Here is a 21679-nt window from a genome sequence, read left to right as displayed (position 1 = left end):
GGACATAACAGGGAACATTGGAATAGCTAAATAGTATTCCTGGTAAATTAATGCAATATTCAATACATTATTGTAATCGTTCTCAGTGTATTTGAAACCAGCTCAATTATGGTAAATCCGTTTTAAGTTCTCTTTCTCCATATTCCTTCTGTATATCAGAATGATTTCACGCATCTTATCCAGATCCTCAATGCATGAAAAACATCCTCTTTACAAAAAAAGCAACAGCAGCAGACTATATTTTGGTCTCTCATGGGTAGCAAAACTCAAATCACTTTGAGACAAGCACAAGTAACATCTGCCATTCCATTTACTGACTAAATCATGGACCGGATCCTGTAATACAACCTGTATGGTACCTGTGACATTTTTCTATTATTGCCGGATACCTTTTTATAGGCTATGCTGAAATAAATAATGAGCAATAAATATAATTTGCTGAGTGAGCCAGTGTCAAACTGAGCCTAATGTAGGCTTAACCATCTCCAAGGTGGTCTGGCTCAGCAAAGGGAATGAGGTCTGCCACAACACCTTCTCAAGTTACATATTTTGATGCCGTGAATGCACATAATGAAGATATATTTATTTACTACTAACTGCCCAGATATTTATTCCTTGCCTAAATATATCTGGTTGTGTGTCTGATGTACCTCTATGTTCTCTAACCGTGTAAATCTAATGTAATGTTCTCACTCTCTCTAATACTTGATGTTACTTTTGAAAAGATTGTTTAGTTTTGTTTAGTTCCCAAATTTCTGGAGAAATCTACGTCAGAATACATTTGTGTTGCTATTACTTCTTTTTTGACCAATGTCCTTGAAACACTTTGTTTTCTCTTACAAAACTTGTAAGCTCCTGGTTATTTTCTAAAACAATTTACAATCACGGAAATCATTTATGATCTTAGAGACAATCTGGTGTCCCAGGAAGCCCCCTAAACAACCGATCTATTTGAAACAACTTTGTAATTTGGAAAAGAAAAAAATTTACTTTCCTTACGGGAAAGCTCTGCAGCTTTCCACCCCTTCATGTGCTGATGTTTTGTGCCAATGATGGGGTACTTCAAGTATGCCACATGTATGTTTGGATGAGTAGCTCACACACGGATTTCCTTGCAACCATCATTATAAAGGCACAGGACAAACCTTATTCAAATTAAAGGCTCTCATTGTAATGCTGTCCCTCTTTAGATACTCCCAATCACAAACTGAAGACACTACATCATGAAAATGATATACTTCATTTATAAACAAACAAAACTGAGGCATTTAAATCATTGATCATATATTTTTAATATGAATTAAAAAGTTTTTATTTACATATTTCAGATATCTTAACAATCAGCTTTGCTGTCAACACCTGGAATTCCTTTGGATAGGTTATTTTAGTTCGCAGTAATAGTCATATCTGGAAACTCTCTGGGTTTTGCCCACTTTCCCTCCAAAAATGGCTTGTGGCCCTAACATCGGCAGGGTCTACCCACCGACACCAGCGGGACCTCCTGCAAGGTGAGGCTCCGGGCAGCTGAAGCCACAGAGTTCCCAAGTATGGTAATAGTGCAAAAGATTAATTTTATAAAACCTTAATAGAACTGCCATACAAAAGATACCCAAGATTTTTACACTGCTTTCCCTTTAAAACATATGCTTTACATTTTGGGGATCCCCCCCAAAATGTCTCATAAAACACTCCAGAGCTTTCTATACGTGTTGCATAGTTAAATATTATAATGCAAGATGGGATTTAATGTTCATCATGGAGAGCGGCAAAGCAAAATAAAACAATTGGGCTGCGAAATGATGTCATTTATTTAAACAATAAACTGATGAAATGTCCAATAAGTAGCCCATGGTAGGCAATGTTTGGGATTTCTTATTTTTAACTGTAATTCTTTACAGTGGCAGTGCAGCAGTCAAAAACTGTACTACACAAGCTGAGGGATAAGTAAAAATTAAAAAGGTAATGTTAGTAGGACAGCAGTAAAATGTGTGTATGCAGACTTTATCGTTCAAAGCATGTAAACCCATCAATCCTTTTAATGTATTTACCCCCTATATTTAAGCTTCATATGTACAATAAATCAGTAATTGGAAGCGGACACCTCGGATGCTATTTCTGTTGCTGCAGCTTCGTTTCAGATCAACTGCAAAACAAATCAAGAAGACATGTAAAAAGCCAATATCTAAGTGTTCTAACAATTGTCAGCAAAACTCTGTGTGTAATATCACGCACATTAATACTTTATTTGCATAAATCAAGGGATGCTGCATCTCTAATATACATTACTACGGAAAAGAGAGATAATGGTGTATTTAATAAAACAAGAGTTGGCTGGAGAGTTGAACATTACAATTCCCTGAAATCATTGTAAGGTTCTCCTGCAAGTAGAGGTGAACTGGCCCTGTGTAATGTATAGTGTAGAGATTTACCTACAGTATATTTACGATCCAGGACTAGCTTAGGCGGAGAGGAAGAAGAAAGTGACTCAGGGAAGCAGGGCTTCTCCCAAGTATGGATATCACGGTACCGAGATCTCTAACCTTTCTCCAAACTCCTGGTTTAGTAAATATACCTCATAGCACTTTCAGCATGTATCAACCCATAGATGATAATTCCAAAAGAAAATTACTCATTCTTGAAAGTGCATCCGCTGATACTTTTCAGAACATATTTTCACAGGTGATGGAGGCAGCTGAAACGGCCGCCAGGGCCGTCTTTAATGCAGGGAAAAAGGGGCAGCAACTGCGGTCACGGGGGTCGCAACTGCAAACAAGCCCGGCCACTCTAGGGGGCCTGGGCAACCCTTGTGATCATTTCCGCAGGGGCTTGCTACTTACCTGTGCGTAGCTCGCACACTGTGCAGCAGGCCCCTGCGGAAGTCTGCAAGCAGCACAGAGACATCTGCAATTCAGGTAAGGGGGTAGGGAAGCTGTATGAATAAGTATGTGAGATTGAGTGAATGAATGAGTGAATTAATGAGTATCTGAATGAGGGAATTAATGAGTTTCGATGAGGGAGTGAATGACTATATGTAAATGAGTATCTGAATGAGGGAATTAATGAGCATCTGTGAATGAGTGAATGAATGAGTATCCGTGAATTAGTATATGAATGAGTGAATAAATACCGTTTTGCCCGAATATAGGCCGCACGCCCCCCCCCACTTTAAGTCTTTAAAGTGGGGGTGCGGCCTATAATCGGGGTTTAGCGCAGGAATGCGCAATTCGTATCGCAGATGCCTGGGACATGCAGTTCCGGGTGCGGGCAGGGTTAGGACACAGATCCCCCGCAGCGCTGCAGGGGACCTGGATCCTACTCTCTGGCAGCCGTGGACGTCTACACAATGCGCTGAGACAGTCTCCCCTGCCAGCACTTTCCATGGGGGAGGGGGGTTGGGGGTGCCAGGAAGGGAGATCGTTAAAGCACATCGCGCATACGTGCCGGCAGTGGAGGTTGTTTACCCTCACCGGTGAACGTCTGCACGATGTGCTTTAACAATCTCCCTTGCCGGTACTTCCTACGGCGGAAGTGCCGGTACCAGAAGTTGTCTATGCATATGGCGCAGATGTCCCCTGCCGGCCCCACTAGACACCCGGGAGTCTGCATTAGTAAGTCTAGCGGGGGGTGGGATTACTAGGGGGCAGAGTGGCAGCATATCTCGGGGGGGGACAGAGTGGCAGCATATCTCGGGGGGGCAGAGTGGCAGCATATCTATTCCACTAAATTGTTTTTTTTCTAAGAATCTAAATTTTTCTTTAAAAAAGCACCTAACTTTTAGGGTGCAGCCTATAATCAGGTGTGGCCTATAGTCGAGCCAATACGGTATTTGTGAATGAATACGTGTGTGATATCCATTGTACAGCACTATGGAATTTGATGGCGCTATATAAAACAATAAATAATAATAATAATAGCTGTTTGGGGCAAAGATGCAGGCTGTTTTGAGGGCAATGATACAACAGGCAGGCTGTTTTGGGGGCAAATATGCCACAGGCAGGCGGTTTGTAGGGAAATATGCCATAGGGAGGCTGTTTGGGGGAAAGATGGAAAGTCCTATGCTTCCAATCTGGGTGCTAGGCAGGTCCTGTGGATGCAATCTAGGTGCCAGGGTTGATTAACTACATTGTAGAAATACACAATGGGGGGCTCGCTGGAGTGCACAAATACACGTGGGGGCTGGCGGCATCAATACACAAGGGGGGCCATCACATAAATAAATACCAAAGGGAGGGACAGGCTGGGGGTATTAATACACATAGGGCTGGCTGGGGTGATACACAAGGGGCAAAAACACAAAAGACATAAGCAGTGTGGAAAATGTTAGCTTAGCTGGTCCAGATGCGGGTGTCAGTGTGGCAAAGCCTGTCCTGGGGTGTGTGTTTGGGTGTCGGTGTGGCAGAGCCTGTCCTGGTGCGTGTGTGTTTGGGTGTCGGTGTGGCAAAGCCTGTCCTGGTGTGTGTGTCTTTGGTTGTCGGTGTGGCAGAACCTGTCCTGATGTGTGTGTGTTTGGTTGTCTGTGTGGCACAGCCTGTTCTGGTGTGTGTATTCTGTTTCATGGCACTTTACTTACTGTAGGAATAAATTGAACTATTTAATTTTTACTTATCTAGAGATAAAACTCACTCCTAAATTCGTAGTCGCTTCAGAGGACAAAACTTTCTAGGCCCAGAAATCAGTGAGAGGAATAGTAAAGGTTTTGTGTTTTTTTTACTGCATATTTTATTAAAAAGGATTAATCACACTAAATTGTGTGTAAAGATGTACTCCCAATCCCATCACATAAGATTCTATTTTATACTATCTGCCTAGTACTGACGTTCTCTTTATCCAGTACACATGGATGCCAAGGAGTTAAGATTCTGCAGACTGGGATGAAGAAAATAAAAACAGCTAGAAAAAATACTGGCAAAACATTTCTTACAATTTACTTACTTAATTGCTATATATCTAACACGTGGAAAAAGCTGCAAAGTGATATTCAACTATATTGTACACAAACATATTTGTATTTTTTAATATACACTCATTGGCCACTTTATTAGGTACACCTGTTGAATTGCTTGTTAACACAAAAAGCTAATCTGCCAATCACATGGCAGGAACTCAATGCATGTAGACGTGGTCAAGACAACTTGCTGAAGTTCAAACCGAGCATCAAAATGGGGAAGAAGTGACTTTGAAGGGGATTTAAGTGACTTTGAATGTGGCTGGTTGCCTTTTTAGATAAGATTGTTCCCAGAGCTTTGCAGTAAAAATGTTTACAACCCCTGTATGGCATGCTCCCCTGTGTACTTATGTGGGGTAATTGTGGGGGATTGCATACCTCACTGTTACAGTAGCAACGATGCTCCCTGAAATCTGCTATTCAGTCTTGATTATAACACAGTCTCTGACATGCCTGCACAAGCTGAAGCCCTCTGCCTGCCATCTCCCAGCGATACTTCTGAGAAAACCCGAAATGATTCAGTATTAGCCTCAACGTCAACAATGTGAAAGAAAACAACACAGAGACTGAAGAATCGTATGTTGCCACTCTTATTTACTTAAGTGACTGTATGTATATTTCTTCAAAACACTGGCATTGTAAACATAATACTATATACAGATATCCCGATACCCTACATGACCAAAAGTTTGTGGACACCCCTCCTATTGAGTTTAGGTGTTTCAGTCACACCTTTTGCTAACAGGTGTATAAAATCAAGCACACGGGCAGCCATCTCTTTGGGAAACATTGCCAGTAGAATGGGTCGTGGTGTAAAGTTTATGCCTTGTTAGATCAGCTCTGGGCCACTGTAAGTGCTGGTATTGTGAAGTGGAAACATCTAGTAGTACCAACAGCTACCACACACACTCACTGAGCGTGTATTTTGCTTTGTCCTTGTTGGATTGGCTTTGAAGCTGAATTACTGGGTGGTCCAAGTTTATTTCTTATAATTATCGTGACAAAAATTATATATCTAGGCAGAGATCTCTTTTGGTATGCGACTGAAACAAGGTCACATAAGAGGCCGGGCCATTTTTAGTATTTTTGCATTTCGATAACAACTTTAGAAACAGCTTACATTAAACTTGCGAAATATACCGGTATGTATATATATTTTTGCAGGACAAGTTAAGCTATAAATAGATATCTAGATTAGGGCACACCATGCATCACATAACAATATAATGTGGTAACCCCCCACCTCCCCACTTCAAAAAATAAAATAAAAAAATCCAAACCAAACAGTAGAAGTGATGGAAACAAAATCATTTTCTTGAAAGCTCCCACATCCCTTAGTCAATTTATGCCTGCAATTACGTTTTTCTTGTTGTACCTCCGATGCACTCACTTTAGGGAATACGACTCCCAACACCATCATCACCATTCTGACCGAAGGCGAAGGATGTTGTAGTCCATCAAAGCTCATTGGTCCATTCATTTTAAACATGAAAAGGATCTAAATAAATGTGTCCTTGTTTATTTTATTTGTTCTTACATTTTTATCGGGGGGGGGTCGTTGGGTGTTGGATGCCATAATCCCTCACCTCTGCTTTTTTCCAGTATGCCAGCCATCTGATCAACTGGCAGTTCATAACAGATCAACTGGCAGTTCATAACAGATCAACTGGCAGTTCATAACAGATCAACTGGCAGCATACTGGGCCTTTTTTTTTTTTCTCCTTACTTGGTTACCAACCATACTGGGTTCCTGCTCCATGGACCCAACCACTGTTTAAAGACAGCAATCTTTCTTTCTTTCTTTCTTTTTTTTTTTTTACTTCAATTTACCCACAGAAAAGCTGCCAACTGGTCACAGACCAATCAGCATTTTCCCTTCTCCCAATACAGAACCTTCCATTTTAGAATAAAACACCAGGCATGCGTCTCATGGGTACTCCAACATGTGAGACTTCCATCAACGGACGGAAGGGAAAGCACACTTTTCCTGCTATGTGTATCCTACCTAGCGTGCATCTTTTATACTTACTTTTGGGCACCATGAATTATCTCTAAAATCTCAAATATATATGCTGCAGAATAAACAACTAGGCAATTGCTATAAGGAAAAAACAAATATTATAAACTCATAACAGAGGAAAACGACAATGGCAAGAAACATACTACATTATTCCTTACCTTAAGAACTACAGCAGCAAGCACGGCTACAATGGGTAGAAGCAGCAGGCTCAGCTTTTTCTTGTTCACTTTTTTCATCAGCAGAAACTTGGTCCACTCCAACTTTTTAAGGCTGTATGGGGGGTACCTGATTTTATTTACCCCTTCCATGGCAAGAGACTTGATGAGACAAGAGCGTTTATGGGAGAAAGTATCAAAGCTGTGTTTACCATGGTAGGCACCCATGCCGCTGTTACCTTTAAAGAAATATGAGACGAGAATACATTTAATAATAATAATAATAATAATAATAATAATAGACTTCTTGTTATCAAATCAAATTTTCCCATACATCAAACTGACAGTGTCTGTTTAGTACAGTGGGTCATCGGGCATTCTACATTCAACATTTAATAATCCAACTGCTCTGGTTTAGGACACACAATATCCTGTCTGGTATACAATATCAGTCAATCATCCCTTTTTTTGAATCATCTATAATATGCACAGGACACATTGCCTCGGTCCACTATCCCTTTAAAACAAAAACCTCTATTGGTCAATGTAGAATCAGAAATGCTCACCAGCACGGGTGTGTATCACACTCCCCTGCATTTGCCTATTTGTTCTAAACCCATTGTGTCGAGCACAGTAATGGTATAAGCAGAGAAAGTACGATAATCTTTACAAATGTGTACTCACCAACACCTCCAAATGGCAGTGATGCAACTGAGAAGTGCATAATAACATCATTGGCTGTTACACCCCCACTGGACGTCTCGGCAATCATCTTTTTGATGACCTGAAAGATAAATTACTAACGTACAGTTTGTTCAACAGTTCAGAGGGCTGCCAGTGACAACTGAATCTAAAGGGTTTGGAACCACCGATGCCAAATTAGTCTGGAAACGCATGTGGGGAACCTGCAGAGTACCCCATATGCATCAGCCCCTTTGCTCGCCCTCAGCTACTTTCCATGCAGTGTGATATACTTGCATTTGATTTACTTAACCTTGATCCAGCATTGGCTCTGCAAATGTTGTGTGTGTGAAAATCCAGGCTTCAAGCAGCCAATCAGTGGCGAGAATTGTCGGACCACGGAGGAGACTGCTACCCAAGGTAAGTACTTTCAATTTTACGTTTTGGAATAATGCATATTAAAGTACTTACAAAGTACCTTAATATACTTTTTTTTTTATTATTATTTGTGAGTGTCACAGACAGTCCAGTGCCCCATGTAGCCTCACAAAGAAAGCATACGAAAGTATTTTGTGGGCACTTTAATATGCATTCTTCAAACTGTTAAAAAAAGTACCTACTACCTATGTTTAGGAGAAGCTGCAACTCCAGAGCTGTGGTGCAACACCCCCCTCCCTGGCAGTGGCATCGGCAGGGGGGGCCAGAGGGGGCCATGGCCCCCCTACAACATGCTGTGCCCCCCCGTGTGCCCCCCCAATTGAAATGCCGTCTTTTTTTTTGTAATAGACGCGGAGGAGAGAGGTGCCGAACAGACGCGGAGGAGAGAGAGAGGCACCGAACGGACGCTGAGGAATACGTTTTCAGAAACCAGTCGCCACCTCTCACTCTTCTCCGCGATGCCTCTGCCTTGGTCGCGGTGCCGGCATGTCCTGATGAAAGTCTACAATAAAATAGACTGAAACGTTGACCAGAAAATCGGAGGTTTCGTGTAATTATTTATAGAAGTCCCTGGAGTGCCGATAACTATCACTGGACTTTATATGATTGATTGCTACAGTTATTTGGCACCGGGCAGATAAGCAGTGGTTGGTGTGCAATTGTAACTCTTGGACTTTATATATATATATATATATATATATATATATATATATATTATATATATAGTGTATATGTACCGTTTTATAATTGGCCCCCCTCCTTTGGTCCCTGACCCCCCATGTGCCCCCCCTAAAAATGAAAGCTGGAGACGCCACTGCTCCCTGGTCCTGTCTTTGCACTGATTGGTTGCTTTCTGCACTTGAACTCTCGTTGATCCAGTGCTGTATTGTGTAAGCTAATGAGGTTGGGGAGGCAAACGCATATGGGGGGTTCTGCAGAATCCTTTCATGCATCTGCAATGACAACCATTTGAACATTTACTCAGCATTGAAGTGCATATGATGGCTAAAGTGGCCTTTAATATAGTGTTATAGTAATACCGTGCTATACATCCTGGTGTGCACCGCTATCTCAGGCTGATTTACCCACCCAGAACTAGAAATACAATTATTCTTATCTTTGATATATATATATATATATATAATAGATATATATATCTATATGTGTGTGTGTGTATATTTGTGTGTGTGTGTGTGTATAATCCACACACTTGGCTTTTACATTTTTAGCTGGATTAAAGTATATTAATATATGTCACACACACAGAACTCTTCTGACTTACCTTTTTATCATTTGAAAATACATACAGGGCCAGGGGCTTTTCTCTCTCATTAATGAACGTAATGGCTTCCTCTAAATTTCCAACTGATATTATAGGAAGCAATGGCCCAAATATTTCTTCTTGCATGACCTTCGACTCTGGATTGACATCAGCCAGTACCGTTGGTGCTGTAAAACAGGCGATTGCAATGAGTGGTTGACGAACATGTTTTTAGATGTCTGCGGCGTGTAAATGGAGATAATGGTAAAGAGCTCCGAGTTTAATAAATTGCGATTATTTGATCAAAGGGGTGCAACAAACACACTCTGAAAAAAGGCTATTGTAGATCCCATTTTTACATAATCATAGTTATACTGCAGAGCAACAACATCTCTTATACTTGCAGGGCCGACTTTAAGGATGCGCGACGTGTGTGACCGCACAGGACGCAACAACCAAGAGGGTGCCTCATCTGTGGCTCTGCCAGAGGCTTTGGGTGTGGAGATCAAACGATCTCCACACTTCAGCCATCTTTCTGCAGCAGCTGACAGGCACACACCGATGTCTGCCACCCTGCCAGCTCTCTCCAGAGAAAGACTGGACATCGCTGGAGGAGCAGGGCAAGTTGGAGAGATCATGGATCTACCTCTAAGTAGCCTACAATAAAGGGAGTAGGAGGTCTCTTCATACCGACAACTGTTTTACTGCTTATTTGTGATGTGTGATGACTATTGATGTTGAGCACCGGGATACGGTGTCAAATACTGGCGTTTAGCACTGAAGCTGCGCACACCACGATGGAGAACTGAGACAGAGGTTTCTATGAACAGAACTTGCACTCACCACCACAGGACTTCAGAAAGGCAAGAGATGGAGAGGAAGGGGAGCAGAAGATAAGAAGAAAATGAAGAAATAAAGAGAAATATATAGGGAGAGAATGAGGTGGAGGGAGATAAAGAGAAAGAAAAGATGGGGAAAAAGGGAAGAGATAACAAGTAAGGGGAGAGATAGTGAATGAGAGGAGACATGGGGACATAGGGGGAGATAATGAAAAAGGGAGAGAAGATATAAAGAGAAAGGGGGCAGAAGAGGGAGAGGGGAAAAAAGGGGGAGATGTATGATGAACAGAAATGGGAGAAATAAAAGAAAGGGACAGGTAGGGAGAAAAGGGTGAGATACAGTATGGAAAAGAAAGGGAGGAGAAAGTGAAATAGGAGTAGCAATAAAGAGAGATGACATGAGGCACAGGGGTGGACTGCACAGGGTGCCTCAAGACCTAAGGCCAGCCCTGCACACTTGGATTCTTTGTTAAATGTATTTTGGGGGTTTTAACCCTTTTTACAATTCTATGGGAACCTGTTCCTTAAGATATATTGAAAAAGTATAAAATTTCTCCTTTAAACTTTATCTGTTCAATGTAAAAGACTTGCCTTGGCAATTACGGAAATAGATCAAGTTATGAGGTCACCTTTCAAGTCCACAACAACGTGACAGAAGGCTCCTTTATCGAGAATCATAGAACCCAGCTATTATATTAGGCAGGAGTTATTAGTTATTAGGAAGGTTTATAATATAAACCTTCAAAAATATGGAAATGCAGAATACCAAAAAGCTTTATTTAGTGTATCATTAGGAGAGGTAACGGGAGTAGTTTAAAGGAAGACTAAACTGAAAACAGCGAGTGGGAGGTAGTAAGTCACAGCAGCAAACTGCTTGAAATCCCTCAAACCTTCTGTTAAATCACTTATAAACCACATAAATACTTGTTCTAACCACATGAGTGGAACTTTTATGTTTACTGTTGTATAGTTGGGTATGTCCTTTTTTTTTTTAAAAAAAAATAAGATTGGAAATGATATGCAAAGCTTTTTTAAAAAGAGAGTCAGTGCATATTTTCCCCTGCTAGGGGCCAGAGTTTTACTATAGTTTTACATTTAGGTGACAGTTCTTCAGACAGCTTACACGTTAATTAGGGAAACCTATATATTGTTTGATTTTAGGGTAAACCATGGATCATATGAGATAAATAACATACAAAACACAACTCTCCCCAATTACTGCCTATAAATTCCAAACAAAGTAGCAAAAGTAACTACAAACTGCCACATGTTAATTAATGTGTTTTTGTTTTGATTCCATTTCTTTTTTTTTTTTTATTGGGAGAATGGATTTTAGAGGGGGGCACTTGTAACAATCCCCGATAGGAAGGATGCTTTTTTACCCCCCAGCATGCCAGACAGCTGATCTCACAACTAATTAGCTGACAGCATGCTGTCTATTTAATTCCCCAGCTGCCCACCCCCACAGCATCTGCTACCATAATATCAAGCTGCCATATTGGACTGCCTAGTCCGTGGGCCAATCGCTGCCTAAAGAGAAACGGAAATTCCTAAACAAATTGTTCAGTTAGCCAGTAAAACCTATAACACCAATATATTTGTTGATGGAATTCAAAAGGTTAAGTCACATTACCAATATAACATGCTGCTTCGTCATGGTCCCCTCCAATAACAATCTTCTGTCCTTCCATCAATCCGAGCAGGCGTTTAAAATGACGCCTGCTGATAATTCTTTCATAATCTGGAGACTCTTTGGCATTTTCCCCATAAAATTCCTTCAAAGAACATACATAATTTTAAAAAGTTTTAGAATTTCTCAGGTTATAATGGTTCTGCACCTTGATGAAGCCCTTTGCAAGTTGAAACACACCGCATGACTTTGCTACTGAGCAAAACTCAGGGATTCAACCTATTTCAGTGTATTCATACCTGACCCTTGTCTGCCAATAAAATGTATTTGTTCAACTTTGCTGTTGAGGAGGGAAGATCTTGAGTAAACATCATTAAGACAGCTACCAATGGATCTGTAGATCAAGAATCTCAGAAATCACCTTAAGCTATTTGTGACGTTTTTACATAGGTTTCGATTTTATTCAGGGCAGCATATAAAGTGAAACATAACCTTTTATGGATTTGCCTCGCCAAACAGTATGAGATACCAGCTTGTTTATGTGTGATCAAGCACAAGGCATATGTAAGGTATATTCAAATTAATAAACTGTAAAACTTGTAGAGAGTTTAATTTCTACATATATTCACCGCGTACCTTAAGCGTTTCTCTGATTTTTTCCACCAGTTTTCCCTGGACAGACTTGTCACACAGCACATAATCAGGGGCGATGCATGTCTGACCACAGTTGAGATATTTACCCCAAGTTATGCGTCTAGTGGAGTAAAAATAAATAAATGGAATATTTTCTGTTATCTTAAAATGCTATACCACCCACCTTCAAAATATACACATCACAGACTCTCCACATAACTCTCGCTACAATCAAGCAATGTTCGTCCAATAAGTGTCTCATCTTCTGTCTCATTCCTTCTCAACCCTCAAAAAGATTTTAAGCTTACAGAAGCAGGGCCCTCTTCTCGTTCTGTATCAATATGCCTCAATGTATACTAGTCTTGTTCTCAATTTTGTATATTATTAATTTTCACTCTCTCTATTGTGACAGTTATATGGTTGCACTCTATAGATACTTTGTTATATATGGTAATGTATTACCTTGAATGTATGCTTGAGGTCGTGGCTGATCCCAGAACCACAAAATCAGATAAGATAGCAAACAATAATAAAATATCTCCCTTGAGAAAAACAGAATAGCCCAATATTTTATCGGATGTTATCCCCATATTATATGTATTCAAATCATGGCCACCAAAACACATTTATACATTTAAAAATAAAAAATGTACACACATAGCTCACACAGTAATCATTGATGGAATTTAAACATACATTGGATAAGCAAGCACAAGACTACTCTGTACATAAGATAAAACAGGCAGACTATACATGCAGAATGGTTCTTATCGCCCAACAAATTCTATGTTTCAATGAAAAAGTAACCTTTATCCTCTTTGGGATGACAAAGTTCAACTCACCTACTAGCAATATCAATATCACAGTTCTTATCGATATAACATGGACTCTTCCCTCCCAGCTCAAGGGTTACAGGTGTCAGGAACTTGGAAGCAGCTGACATTATGACTTTGCCCACACCAGTACTGCCAGTATAGAAGATATGGTCAAATCTTTCATTTAGTAACTCTGTTGTTTCTGGTACTCCACCATTCACCACAGGGTACAGATCCTACAACAACAGAGATGACATCTCATCACAAACGCTATATATCATTTCAAAGACAGTCATGACCTGCTTAGTAATCGGGGAAAAAAATATCTAAAATAGTGTTTTTAGACTTATAATGAGAAATGACAGTAATAGTACCTTGTCTAAATACTGTGGAATAATTTTCTCCAAAAGCTTGGCTGTGTTTTCACTGACTTCGGAAGGTTTCAAAACAGCTGCATTACCTTAGGGAAGAGCCCAAAAAAAAACGCAGCATTAACCACACAAGTGCAACAATGTATTGCCATTCAGAGGCTGACTAACCAAGTGTTGAACAACACACACACACACACACACACACACTTCACATATTACACTGCAATGTCCAGGAAGTGAAGGGGAACCATCCTCTCTTGAGTAGGCACTAATTCCATAATTTAGTAGAAAGTGAATATAAGGATGACCTCAGATGACTGCCCAGAGGGCGAGTGCTTTGGAGCGGTGTATCATCTGCTGACTCCCAAAAATTCAATCCAGTTACAACCTGCTGCACAGGAGTGCAGGACCAGTCCAGACATTTTAACGAACACTGTGAGGCAAAAAAATTTAATGTTGGGGCAAATTCAGCCCTTTTGCGAATTCACCTCTTTGTCTACACACTCATTAACAATAAACAGTGCTGTATCCAGAATGCTGTACACCTGTATAAGGACCACATGAAATGTAATGGGACCACTCAGCTGTCATATGCATTAAAGGGTATACGATGGCTGGAGTGTCCCTTTACTTAAATGACTATAATCATAGACATATAAATACATGTAGAAAATATATACACAATAAACATACAGAATATGATTGTGCAAACTGTACTGCTGTACCTGCTGCAATGGCACCCACTAGGGGCTGCAGAAGAACCACCACAGGGTAATTCCAAGCCCCAATAATCAGGACAACTCCAAGCGGTTCATACTGGATATACACGTCATCTCCCAAGGTCATTAGATTCCTTGACACATGCTGAGGTGCTGCCCATTCAGCAAGCTTGTCCAGGGCCAAGTTAATTTCTCCCAACATTCCCATGATCTCATGGGTGTAAGATGCGCATTCATTCTAAAATTGAGATAAATCACAAAACAAAATCATTACATGATTACAGACAGGAGTGCCCAATCCCTCTCACAAATTACACTAGCCTCTTTTACAATTCTACAAAATTGTCAAATGAAATACATTATGATACTCTGCTAAGCGCAGTTCCTACACAATGACTCCAGATCAGGTTAATATACTAAAAATAAGGAATCAAAGAAAAATCAAAGCTACTTCAGCTTATCATCATTTCTGGGAACTCCCTGAGTCTCTGGGTGAAGCCCTTCTTCCCCGGGTCAGTTTCGTCTTTCTTCAGGCAGGGAAGTAGCCTTTGTCGTGTCTACTGCCCACATGTGTTCTGCCTACTCCCAGTCCACTAAAGGCTGTTGGGGGATAGCCCTAAACCTATGTGTGGCTAGCCCTGTACTCTTCATGAAGCCACTCCTAAAAGGCGATGGAGAGCTTCCAGCAGCAAAATCGTTAGTTGCCAAGGATACATATTACATGCTAACAAATACTGTGTCTTCATTTTAATGATCTATCATTTCTCTTGGTATATCTTTGTTAGATTGGAGTTTCTTTTTTAGTTGTGTTTTAAGCCTGTCTCTCTTAACTAAAGTTAGCTTTTTTTAAAAAAAATATTTCCCCACTTAGGTCATGTATGCTAATACAGTAAGTAAATTGGCCAAAGACCAAATACCGTATTGGCTCGGATATAGGCCGCCCCCGTATATAGGCCGCACCCTAAAAGTTTGGTGCTTTTTTAAAGAAAAAGTTTTTTTTCTTTAAAAAAGCACCAAAAAAAACATGCTGCCACTCTGTCCCCCCCCCCCCGAGATATGCTGCCACTATCCTCCCTCCCCGAGATATGCTGCCGCTGTCCTCCCTCCCCGCGATCCGCTGCCGCTGTCCTCCCTCCCCGCGATCCGCTGCCGCTGTCCTCCCTCCCCGCGATACGCTGCCGCTGTCCTCCCTCCCCGCGATACGCTGCCGCTGTCCTCCCTCCCCGCGATACGCTGCCGCTGTCCTCCCTCCCCGCGATACGCTGCCGCTGTCCTCCTCTGCCCCCCCCCCCTCCTCGACTTACCGGAGCAGACTCCCGGGTGTCTTGCGGGGCCGGCGAGGGACATCTACGCAATACGCGTATGCAACTTCCGGTACCGGAAGTTGCATGCGCGTATTGCGTAAATGTCTCCCGCCGGCCCCGCAAGACACCCGGGAGTCTGCTCCGGTAAGTCGGGGGTGGGCAGAGGTAAAACGCTTAGATAACCTCCCGTGCCGGCACCCCCCCCCCGTGGGAAGTGCTGGCAGGGGAGGCTGTCTGAGCGTATCGGGGAGAAGGATACAGGTCCCCTGCACCGCTGCGGGGGATCTGTATCTTAACCCCGCTGCCTGCCCGGCGCCCGGGACTGCATGTCCCGGGCGTCGGGCGCTAGACCCCGAATATAGGCCGCACCCCCACTTTAAAAACTTAAAGTGGGGGAAAAAAGTGCGGCCTATATTCGAGCCAATACGGTAATACTTTACTTACTTAATACTTTACTTAAAATTGTATTCAGCACTTTTTTCTCCTTATTTTAGGATGCGCACATTATACACAGTTACAAAATAACATATCTTGCACATATTTAATTCTAAAGTAAGCCTGCTTAGCTAAGTCAAGACAGGGTTGCACGTCCCTGATGTTCTGCTAGGGATGATTTTATGCACCAATCCTAAACCTACTCCATATGGTCAATATGGCTTTGACAAAAGCCCCAGAGCCTTACTAATAGGCGTGTAACCTTTCCCAGACATTTATACATCGACAGATATTTTACAGAGGTGTTCGGGAATGACTTTTGAATGTGGAACAATGTGGGTTTAGGATCTAATGTGCTGATAACTTCAATCATTTGACAGATTGATATTGGACAAGGATGACTCAAGATCAGACCTGAGTATTCAAGGTCTTCAAACATCAGGCTCTAGCTACTTCTTAATCATTTTGCACACCTGAAGATTTCAGGTTTGCTTACTTGGCGCATAAAACAAATGAAACAAGGGTATAACTTCCATGCTCCCAATGATTGTTCTCCGATTCAGTGATAATAAAATCATGTTTTTAGAGGGCCCCTCTATTATGCAAGGCATGTTTTACAAAACAAGTGAAATCCTTATGGATGAAGCACCTTCTTTAAGTCTGCTTTTATTGCTTTCTTGATGTCATCTTCCTTCTCAATAAACATTCTCTTGAAGGCCCGAAGTTGCTGGAGTCTAAACTCTAAAGAACGGGTCTTTCCGGTGGCATAGGCCTGCCTCGCTCTCTCCACGATCTGCTTCATCTTATTACTTTGTACGACTGAAAGAAAAAAAACAAGGAATCAAATAATGCAAAAAAGGAAACACAGGATAGTAAACATTTTTGTTTTAGGTATGCAACACACAAATGGTAACATTTAATGGGACAGCACAGGTTACCACTAACTAGTTACTAAAACATTGTTTCCGAATTAATGATTTCCTTTTTGTAAATTGTAAACGCTGTCAGAGCACCTATTTAGAACCTCATTTTATCTTAATTATGAAACCTGATGCGAAAAGGATTCTTATAATCATTACCCCTCCTACTAAAGGTTAAGCCAGATTTCCTGCAGGAAAGGACCCCCTCCTTCCATTTCATCATTGACCATGAAAAAGGAGACTGACAGGTACATTGCCAGCTCTCACACTTTACTATTATTGTTATCTTTAATTTCTATAGCGCCAACATTTACGCAGTGCCTAATACAATACATATATTCAAGGGGTATGACAAGACGAGAATTGACAGACTAAGACAAACCGATGCATTAGGTGGAGAGAGCCCTGCTCACAAGCTTACAATCTTGAGGACACTTCCAGTTTCTATGTTTTTATTTAACTGCATAGTATTTGCTATTGTCTTTGCTGTCAGAGGTACATGGTTTCTTATGCATTTGGCTATATTTTTATCTCCTCAGGCCAAAAGAAAGTAAGAAAGTATTCTGATCACCAGCTGCTATAATGCCATTTCGAAGACAGAGGCAACATTCACGTCTTACATTATGCACCATATTCAACTATCACCAGTCTCATTCTAACCCATGGAGCTTGGAGTTTAATGTTACCTGGCCAACCGTGACTGTCCAGTTTAATCTGTTTCCCTGCACCTAACAAAGAGTAAGTCACAGCACCAAAGTATTTTTTTACTGTACTGCGTTAACAATAAACCACTGGGAGAACTAAACAAAGACGGTTACATCTGAGTCACAGTGACATGCAGAAAAAAAACCTGCCGTTGCTTTAAGATCTCTTCTGTGTGGATTTCATAGAGTAGATGCAAGACGATGACATGTTGAATTGAAGGAAACCTGGCTATATACTGCTATATATTTGAACTGGATATCAGATGAGCCAAAGTGCTAGGCAAAGGCATAAGTCAAAGTACAAATAAATTGTACCTTACAGTTGATTTTGACCGTTAAGCTAGTGGTGTTTTATAGCTTATGCCAATTATCCTATTGGGCAATTGGATTCCTCAACGCTCAACTACTCTTTGGACCGGCCGAGGACATAATAGATCCCCTGTAATCAGTCCATATAACCGGCACAGCCTCCCAAGCTAACCTACTCGGAGCTGCGTGTCCTTAACTATGATGTTATATCCTGGTGCTCAGGATAAAGGACAGCAGCTTCGGAGGTAAGTGGTGGGGGGTGCCCTAGGTTAGACGTAGGGCAGCAACCAGCCAAAATATGCCAGTGTGTTAAGCAAGGGTAAAACAGCACTTCATGGATACTGTATCTTCCGTATTGTCAGAGACAGGCTTCTTGAGCAAGCATGTGAACATGGTCAAGTTAATCTCTTAAACCCTTAAAAGGGACAATACTGCGACATACTTTTAACATAAAGAAGGTTTGTTCAATCATTTTCTAAAATGCCAAAATATTAGAAATCAGTAGTAAAAAAAAGTTTAGTGGCAGGTTTTCCACAAAGTGTGAGTCTGCAGAAATTCAGTGCCACACCTTAGTGACACCTCACCCAGTGCTGGTCTTTTAATCCACGTGAACTAACTGCATTTCTTTTAACCTCTTAACAGCCCTATTAACATATACAGGCATGTCCATAAAAAGTGTGCCTACATGCCCCCTTGGATGCACCTGTTTCTCCTGACTTTTGCAGCGGGGGAAATCTCCCTTCCTCTGTACAGGTGATCAGGCTGTCTAATAGAAATGCCCTATTACATGATCAGACAGTCCCACCCACCTGAATGTCATTTGAGAACTCTCTGACTGCTCCCTCTGCTGGCTAATTGCAAACATTGCGATCAACAATGCAAAGCTCACAGAGTACTTAAATATGCATTCCTCTATAGTAGGAGTGTCAAGGACATTAGACTGTCCTTTTAATATTTTTTTTTTAAAGTATCAGCAAAATATGGGATAATGAATTTTGTTGGCGGACAACTTGCCGACCCAATTCCCCCCTTTCAAAGTGCTGCCTGGGTCCCAAGGGTCCACCAGGAATGACTGGACCCAGGGAAGCTGCACCTTTTGCCCTGCGTTAAAGACAGCCCTGTCTGAATCAATACATACATGATATTTACATGCATTAGTAGGAAAGAGGACCATGGACAGGGACAGTTGGTAGGTATGGCAATCCATGCAGTTTATGTTAATGCTGTATGTATATATTGCCAAATATATTGAATAGAGGAAAGAGTATCAGAGGCTTCCTCCTCTGGATAGTAAAGGTAACATATTATACTCAAATAGGTGATCAAAAGTGTTCTCTTTCTTAAGTAAATTGTAAACAAGGCTGACTTGGTGACTAATCATAAGGAGAGAAAAAAGAACACCAGCATTAGTGGAGTTTCATTTTGAATTTCGTTTAAAAATGGGTGAGATTAGAGAGGGTGGGTCCCCCTAGGGCTTTATCACGACCTGCAAAGACCTTATCGATCACTAATCTGCTGGTCATATTGTCATATGTCACGATATCCCAGTAACAGCTTTCAAAAGACATTGACTACATTCCAACACACTTTCTGCATTTAAACTTAAAACTGGTTATTATTGCCCTGCGATCACATTCCACAAATATGCCTCTAGTGCAGATTAGTCTATTGTAGACCATCATGGCAGAAAATGGGTTATCACGCAGGCATCACAACAAGATCCGTGGATGGTAACCAGGGGGGGGGGGCAAACAGCTGCTCGCACCCCCTCCCTCAGCAACCTCTTTTGCGTATAGACAGAGCCCACCCTACGTCACACTGACATGCTTCCGGATTGAGGGCAACTGCTACGTAAGAAGGGGGGAACACCTTGCATTGTACCTTCTGCTCTTCCTACCTGCGGGTGATGGTCAGAGACTCGGGGCGCCAGTGACGGGTCAGGAGGCTGCAGCAGTGACAGACAAACACACAGCTCGATCCAGGACGGCGCTGTATGCCCCGCCCCCGGAGCACGTGACACTGGGCTGTGGCGGACCGGGCTGAAGTCCGATGTGGCCCTGCTTATCGACCAAATCACCTCAGAAATATTAATCGCGCGGGCTTTCTCCACGTTATAGCTTCACATCACCTCAACATCCCATATTGCAAAGCATTTTGCGATGACTGAAGGAATGGTCAATCTTGCGAGTAAATAAAATACAAGTTGGATGCCAAGTTGCCTAATAGCTTTTAAAGGGATAGTAAAGATTTCAGCAAACCGGCCTCTGCACGCTCGAGTACTACAAATATATTTTTGTGTGAAAAGCCTCTTCTGTTACTTATTTTATGTTACTCCAGATGTTACAGGATCGCAATCACTGCCACATCTTAGCCAAATGTATGGGAAAAAACGTTTTGGGAAAAATAATTGGTTTCGTTTTTGATTCATTTGTTTTCAGACAACGAATTATGCTTCCTGCTCTTTCTTTTCCATTTGAAAAGAAGTTTGTCCTCACTCTCCCTCATTCACTCTCTCAGAATGTCTCCCTACCATCTCCACTTCTTGTCTTGCCTGTTCTTTCTTGGCCCGCCTCTCTCAGGTATCCGCTGTGTTATCCAGGCCTCCTGGAGCGCTTCTGCAAAAGGGCGGAGCCTTCTTACACACCCTCCCCCGATTGGAGGAATGGGGGATAGAGTAGAAACTCTTCTCTTTCAACGTGGATCCGTAGGAATTATTCTGGCTCGTTTAGTACTCAAAGGGCCGTGCCAAGGCGGATGCACAGGGTTCATAGTACCCAGGGGGCAGGGAGCGAAGGAGAGAGAGGCGCAGAGCAGTCGCTCATGAAAAGGTTTTCAACAACTGCTCCCTGCCACCACCCACCTCGGGGCTGACCTGACTGCGGTGGTGTGAGCATGAGGTCTTGGTCATGATGTGGAGCGATGAAATATGATGTCATATCCCAGTGCTCAGCAGTAAACCTGCATGTACCACAACGGAGCACTTTTGGTAGTTTTCTGTCTTTTTTTATTCTTTGTGAACCCCATAAATATTTAATATGTTGATCTGTGATGAATCAATGTTCATATTCTTAACTGTGCATTCTGATTGGCCAACCTTTCATAGTTTCCTGTAGCTGGTCCTTTTATATATTTTAACTGGCCCTTAATAATGTATAATTATTGGACACATGCTTTACCTACAGCTACTTGGTTTAAAAACTAGGAAAGCGTACAGAAATGGCCCAGCACACAATTAAAAAGTGATATTGATATATTAATGTGACATTGGGAGTTATGCTGAACCACTGTCTAGCTCGGTATATAGTAATGGGAGTTAGGGTGTAACACTGTCAACATCTGGCACAGTATATAGTGATGGGCAATATGCCGTACCACTGCCTATGTCAATCTTGCTATAATTATAAGAGATACACTGTAACACCTTCAGTGTCTGGATCACTTTATAATGATAGGAGTTATACTGCTGTGATTGTGGTGATGGAAGTTGTGGTGTTCAGTGG

At 41.7% G+C, this 21679-nt stretch overlaps 1 protein-coding gene across 2 annotated transcripts; it reads right to left on the bottom strand.

The window, feature by feature from the left end:
- Positions 1–1267: 1267 nt before the first annotated feature.
- On the bottom strand, positions 1268–20217 carry ALDH3A2 (aldehyde dehydrogenase 3 family member A2). Of its 2 annotated transcripts, XM_053454814.1 has the most exons (12): positions 20077–20217; positions 16896–17065; positions 14514–14745; positions 13792–13877; positions 13445–13653; positions 12606–12723; positions 11973–12114; positions 9522–9688; positions 7805–7904; positions 7124–7359; positions 5324–5443; positions 1268–2143 (listed from the first exon to the last, which is right to left on the bottom strand). In XM_053454814.1, exons 2-11 carry the CDS (start codon positions 17046–17048, stop codon positions 5366–5368), a joined length of 1521 nt encoding a protein of 506 aa, XP_053310789.1. In that variant the 5' UTR covers positions 17049–17065; positions 20077–20217; the 3' UTR covers positions 1268–2143; positions 5324–5365. The 2 variants fall into 2 exon arrangements, with proteins under 2 accessions (XP_053310789.1, XP_053310790.1); XM_053454815.1 differs by lacking the exon at positions 5324–5443.
- Between the last annotated feature and the right edge of the window lie 1462 nt (positions 20218–21679).

Source organism: Spea bombifrons, chromosome 2 (genome assembly GCF_027358695.1).
Source record: "Spea bombifrons isolate aSpeBom1 chromosome 2, aSpeBom1.2.pri, whole genome shotgun sequence".
NCBI classification, from domain to species: domain Eukaryota; kingdom Metazoa; phylum Chordata; class Amphibia; order Anura; family Pelobatidae; genus Spea; species Spea bombifrons.
The sequence above is the reverse complement of the archived record's forward strand: the minus strand, read 5'-3'. Positions and strand labels throughout refer to the sequence as shown.